General features: G+C 52.6%; 1 protein-coding gene across 2 annotated transcripts in view; it reads left to right on the forward strand.

Annotated features, from left to right (window-relative positions):
- The first annotated feature begins 3,034 nt into the window (after window positions 1-3,034).
- Window positions 3,035-6,519, forward strand: part of PTGER2 (prostaglandin E receptor 2) — a 17,892-nt gene continuing 14,407 nt past the window's right edge. Inside the window, exon 1 of one of the 2 annotated variants that reach the window (XM_027776629.1) lies at window positions 3,035-4,210. In XM_027776629.1, the coding sequence (XP_027632430.1) occupies window positions 3,371-4,210 (840 nt within the window). In that variant the 5' untranslated portion in view covers window positions 3,035-3,370. The remainder of the gene's footprint in view (window positions 4,211-6,519) is intronic. The other variant, XM_006160540.3, reaches the window with a different exon arrangement.

Consider the following 6,519-nt stretch of genomic DNA (forward strand, 5'->3'; position numbering starts at 1 on the left):
TAGAAGTTTCAACTCGAGCAGTGAGGAGCACGCAGATTCAATCTTGCTCCACCTTTTTAGTTCTAGCCAGGCCCCCAGTGGATTAGGGGAGGCCCATCCACACTGAGGAGAGCTATCTACTTCATTCAGTCCACGGACCCAGAGTCATCTCTTCCAGTCAGTCCTCACAGACTTACCCAGAGGTAATATTTAACCAGCTCTGTGAGCAGCCCATGATCCAGTCAAGCTGACACACAAAATGAACAATCACAGAATGTTCCCCAAATACAATGGCCCCACAAACAGGAACTAAAACGTTGCAAACCTGGTGTCTCAATTCTAGAATTGAATCTGTTAGTTTTCTGTTAAGCAATGGTAGGCTGTATCTGAACTGAAAGTGTATCGGGACGCTGACACTAAAATTAGAAGTGAAGATAAACAAGCTTTTAAACTACAAAATTGGAGAGAGCTGACAAGCAAGATAAAACACTTGTACTTACAGGAACAAGCCTGACAAAGCTGAGGAAGCAGAGATCGCACATTAATCAACTCTTCTGAGCAGGTATCTGGCAACATGCAACACCGCAAAAGTGCTACACACACATGAAGAAGAAGAAAGAAAGAAGGAAAGGAAAAAAGGGAGAAGGAAAGAAGAAGGGAAGGAAGGGAAAAAGAGAGGAGAGAGAAGAGAAGGGAAAGGAAGGGAACGGGAAGCGGGAAGTGAGGGAAGCGTAAAAAAGAGAGGAGGGGAGGGGAAGGGAAAGGAGAGAAGAGAAGAGCAGAAAAGAAGAGAGGAGGGGAAGGGAGGGGTTCAGGGAATCAGATGAGGGTGGGGAAGAAAAGGAAAGGGAAGAGAAGAGAAGAGAGGGGAGGGGAGGGGGAGAGGGGAAGAGAGGAGAGGAGAGGGGAGGGGAGGGAAGGAGATGGGGAAGGGAGGAGAGAAGGAAGAAAAGGCATTCCTCTAATCAAACGCTGGGGGGGGGAGGAATAATTTGAATGTTTGGCAGCAAGTGAAGCTGAACACCACAGTTATTGATAGGATAGTGGCCCCCACGACTAATAGGACCCCATTCTGGTCTTCTTGTCCTAAATCTTCCCACAGGTGAGGTATCCATGAGGGCCAGACCTCATGCCCCTTCCAATAATAGACCACCTGGCAGGTACCTGAGATCATGGCATCCCCTGCTCAAATGCTGGCCCAGAGCTCACTTCCAGGGCTGGATGCTGGCATCTTCCCCAAGCACGTGGCACCCAATGGCCAACTGCACGCATGGAGTGCATACCCCCAGGCTCAAGGGGGGGCTTTTTGGAAAGGGATATCTCAGAGCTTGGTCATCAGGGACTAGGATGTCCACACACCTCTGTGTAAGTCTTCTCATGGCACAGGACTGAGCTGGAGGTGGCGGTTACAAAGAGAAGGGGAGAAAAGTCTGGGCTGAGGATCTCCGATTGCATGCTTGCTCTGATAACCCAGAAGGGCATGGCAGGCCCACCACCTGGTACCCACACAAAGGAAAGCTAGAGATGAATATATGGGAAAGGTTCAACAGCATGTTTTTGTAGTGACGGGGCTTTAAGGAAACAAAGAAAGTACAAAAACATTTGGTGAGCCAGCACTACAAATTTGGTAACTAAAAATATCCCTATTTAACAGTAAAACTGCAGGTCAGAATTATGCTATAAACCAGACTGTTTTCCTATTGAGAAACACTTTCAATTCATGTAAAGTTCCCCATTGCTTGGGGTGAAATGGGGGAAAAGGAAGGAATAGAGCTGGGTGGCCAGGGCTCGTGACACTGCGGTAGTGACCTACGGTCACAGCCTGAGAGAAAAACTGCCCTCCCCTAAGGATCTATGCCATGCAAAGTTCAGGGACTGAGGCAGTGGTTGCTGATGCAGAAAATGGGCCTACTGGCTTTGCAAGTGACCAGGAAATTATGCTTGCCCTCTTGGAAACCCCTTTGAATTCCAGTTCCAAGGCCAGAATGATCAAGATGCACTAAAATATTCCTGGAGAGGAAGCCCGGCTATGGTAGGCTGTGCCCTTGGGGCGGGAGATTCTTCTTCCAAGAGGATGACTTATTTTCTAGTTAGTTTCCAGTGCAGTTCCTTCCACTTCCCAGTTCTCCTTTCCTCAAGTGAATATGCTCTTTCCTATAGAAGGTAACTACCCACATGTCATCTGTCAGACTGGCTTTTGTTTCATTTTAAATATCAGCCCATTTTCCGGATTCTACAATGACGACAACAGGCAATGGGTGACCAATTTTGTCAGCCTTAGCCTGAAACTGGTCACTTACCGGTACACTTTACCAGGAATGGGTCTTTTGGGGTAACCGAACGAGCATTGAAATAGCCACATTTTCTTACAAGGCTAAACTTGAGTAGAGGGCGATAATGTGCAGCGGTTTTCAAACTGTCCACAAACACAACTCTAAGACCCATTCCCTTTTTTTTAGATGGTTGCTTAAACAAGTGGTTATTGGTTATGGTGTTGACATAGGAAAGGTGAACCGCTTCCTAACCGAATCGAAGCAGCGGCGCAACAGGTGGCCAGTATGTGCACGGCTTGGTTCCTTGGATAGACCGACTTGCTTTCGCTTCCAATGTTTGTCCCGCCTTCAGTGCATCTTCCCGGGAATATTAAATAACAAAACAAAACACTAGTCCTACTTAAACGTTTTTGATGTCCGTCGTTCACCTCTCACGAGCCTAAGTCCTCCTAACTTTTTCATTGCTTGGTGAGTCGCTTTGCTTTCCTGGTTGGCCAGGCCTTCCCTGTGTTTGAGGCAGAACCCGTTCGTGCCCCGCCACGAGGTCAGTAAGCGCACCCTAACCGATCGCGGTCAGATGGCAACAAGGCTGCAGCGGGATCAGGAGCCTCGGGGCTCCAAGAACGCCACCCGGGCGGGCTCTTGCAACACCCGACGCCGGCAGCCTGCGTCGGGAGAGCCCAGCGCCGCGCGAGGCGGATGTTCTGACCGCTCCTTCCCCCGCCCCCGTCTCCGCCAGCTCGCCCCAGGAACTAGCCGCGTTAGGGTAAGAGTGACGCGTCCCGCCTCCCAGGCAGTTCACGGCCATTCGCACTGGCCCCTCCGGGACACCGCTCCTGGGCCGCCCCGGTGCGGTCGCGTCGGCTCCCCTCTTCGCCGGCTCGGGGGCCGGCCCCGGTCCGCTCAGGAGCCTCGAGCGTCGCCCGGTTGCGCCGGCCCAGCCGGCCACTGGGCGCGCGGCGGGAGACCCGAGGCGAACCTGCGAGGGGCCGGAAGGGGGCTGTGGATTTCGGTCCCTCCCCTTTCTCAGGCTCTAGGAGCGCTCGGACTCTCAGACCCTCCTCCTCCCAGGTAGAGGCCGGGAGAGGAGGGTGCATCTCTCCTCCAGGCATCCCGCCATGGGCAATGCTTCCAATGACTCCCGGCCGGAGGACTGCGAGAGTCTGCAGTGGCTCCCCTCGGGCGAAAGCCCCGCCATCAGCTCCGTGATGTTCTCAGCCGGGGTGCTGGGGAACCTCCTCGCCCTGGCGCTGCTGGCACGCCGCTGGCGTGGGGACTCCGGGCGCAGCGCCAGCCGTCGGAACTCCATCTCCTTATTCCACGTGCTGGTGACCGAGCTGGTGTTCACCGACCTGCTCGGGACCTGCCTCATCAGCCCCGTAGTGCTGGCTTCGTACGCGCAGAACCAGACCCTGGTGGCCCTGGCACCCAAGAACCGCGTGTGCACCTACTTCGCTTTCACCATGACCTTCTTCAGCCTGGCCACGATGCTCATGCTCTTCGCCATGGCCCTGGAGCGCTACCTCGCCATCGGGCACCCCTACTTCTACCAGCGCCGCATGACGCGCCGCGGGGGCCTGGCGGTGCTGCCCGCCATCTATGGCGTGTCGCTGCTCTTCTGCTCCCTGCCACTGCTCAGCTACGGCCAGTACGTCCAGTACTGCCCCGGGACGTGGTGCTTCATCCGGCACGAGCCGACCGCGTACCTGCAGCTGTACGCCACCGTCCTGCTGCTCCTCATCATCGCGGTGCTCGCTTGCAACTTCAGCGTCATCCTCAACCTCATCCGCATGCACCGCCGAGGCAGGAGAAGCCGCTGCGGGCCCTCGGGCAGCGGCGGGTGCGGCCCCAGCTCCCGCAGGAAAGGCGAAAGGGTGTCCGTGGCGGAGGAGACCGACCACCTCATTCTCCTGGCTATTATGACCATCACCTTCGCCATCTGCTCCTTGCCTTTCACGGTAAGTCACGAACTTCGTTTCCACAGCCCAGCCCTGCAGCTTTCTCATACGTTCCCCTCCTTCTCCACGCTCCACCGTCCCGCGAACTTTTTGCAATTTATGAATACATGTCCTTATGTAAGATCTCTAATTTTCTCTCCTCACGTCTCACCTTCACCCCTACTTCCTTCCTCCCCCAGTTCTAGCATAAGGGCATCATTATGTTAGCGTTTCTCAGTCCTCCTGAAAGAGATGGACTAAACCCGCCCAACTTCCCACCCTTAGTCAAGAGCCCCTGTGCAGCGCCTCTGGCCTTGCTGGCTGTCAGCTAGCCTGGCTAAGCAGTGAGGAGGAGGCAGCCCTCCCAAACATGATGGTCCTCGTTTGTTCCAGCCTGACCACCTCTAGCTGCAGTCCCACCCTGCACCTCCCACCCACTCACACTGGTGCTCCCTCCACGCTTTGCCTTGTTTCTGCCAAGCCAAATGTAGTCCCAACCCGTGACATTCCAGCAGCCACTGAAAATGGCCCTAGATAAGAAGGATCCCTTTCGTGGAAGTTCCCAGCTTTCATTATCTGTCCTGAAAGTTCAACAAACACCTAGCGCACAGGTTTCCCCATTTATTTATTCAAGGTGAACTGTTTGTGGCCATGAAAATTCATAATACATCCATAATAATAGTTAAAAGACAGCTGCTCAGAGGAAACCTTCCTAAGCTTTGGAGATCCCTCCAGAAGAGACATGTGTTACCTCTTATGAAATATCCTCTTGACATCACCAGCAGAGATACTCAGGTGCTCTTCGGTTAATAGTCATATGCTTCAGTGGCCCAAAGCCATAGGCAGGAACGGCTGGGTCATCTTAGGGAAGGGAGAGTGGGGCATTAAAGGCCAGGAGCCCAGGTTCTGGCACGGGTGCTGCCTGCGTTGGGGGCCGCTTCAACAGGTAGTTCTAGGAAGCTGTAAGTTCAATCCTCCCAAGTATACGTGATGGCAAAGTCTGGAGTATGTCCCAGCAGATGCCGGCCCTCTACAGTGGACTAGTTGAGAGTCTTGTCAACTCCACTTCAGAATCTTCAGAAGAACAAGACTGACTTCATAGGGAACGAGCGGCTACCCATGCCTCCCACCTACCCTAGCTGGGAAAAGAAATGGATTGTGCCTGATATGAGCAATCTGACCGGAGAAGCTGGAGGAATAATGTTATCCTATCTCCTGCTGCCACTTTGTCATTTGACTTTCTCAATCCACCCCTACCCAGGAGTGGGACAGGACACAAGGTCCTAAAAACTGAGTATTATGCCCTCCCCCCAAGAAACTCCTTTCTGAACCATGTTCTCGTCTTTCTGGTCCCCACTGTCCTCACACTTTCACCCCATTCTCTGCCAGGGCAGAAGCTCTTCTGAAACTGTAAGCTGCACTTTAGGGGGAATGAGATGCAGTAGGTAAATACACCCTCTTGTCAAGTAAATAGGACTGTGAGAGGCCACATCTCTCGTTCCATCCTCAGCAGGGCAAACTTTGCAACAGAAATGATGGGATGTAGAACTGCGTTTTTGTTTTGCTTACTGGGAGAACTTTTTAATTATGTTAGGGGTTATATCAGCTTTGAGGAACTGGAACGAGGACACAGAACATACACCTATGGGGGTGGGGAGCAAGCATTTCAAGTCCCTGTAAACCGCAGAATTCAACCTGGGCTACATGAACCATTCCTGAAATGAGGAGTGCCTCTCTCCAGCTGGCGGGAATTAGGATGTCAAGCCAAAACTGTTGTTCTCTTTCCTAAGCCTGGTGTGCAGGAGGGGAGAGGTCTCCTCTTTGATCATGACTGCCTACTTGAATTTCTGTTTCTAAAAAATTTAACAAGAGGGTACAGGCACTCACTAGAGAAAGACAGAGAAAGGGAAAGTGAGAAAGCATCCTCCATGGGGAATGGTCATGCCGCAACCCTTATCCTCCATTTCTCCATCCTTTTGGGATTCTGAGCACACGTGTCCCCCGTGTTTTCATGTCACTGGCTCCAGGACTTGAACCACATAGTTGGCCATGTGGGAACTCCACTGGCTGACCTCCTACTTGTTGTTATTGTTGTTTTGCTATAGGGAGTGTGCTAGCTAGAGAGTTGGGGAGACAGTGGGAAAGCAACCCCCAGGAGAGATAGCCACACCACCAACTATTCTCCTTCAGTCTCCTCTCTGGATTTTGGCATGTGCAAACATACCCAGTGTGTTTTTCAAGCCATCTGGTCGAGGACTCAAACTGTGCAGTCAGCCATGTAGGATAGAGCCATCTTAACCACAGCAACACTGGCTGGCCTCCTACCTGTA

This window comes from Tupaia chinensis, unplaced genomic scaffold (genome assembly GCF_000334495.1).
Source record: "Tupaia chinensis unplaced genomic scaffold, TupChi_1.0 Scaffold000688_1, whole genome shotgun sequence".
Taxonomy (NCBI): domain Eukaryota; kingdom Metazoa; phylum Chordata; class Mammalia; order Scandentia; family Tupaiidae; genus Tupaia; species Tupaia belangeri.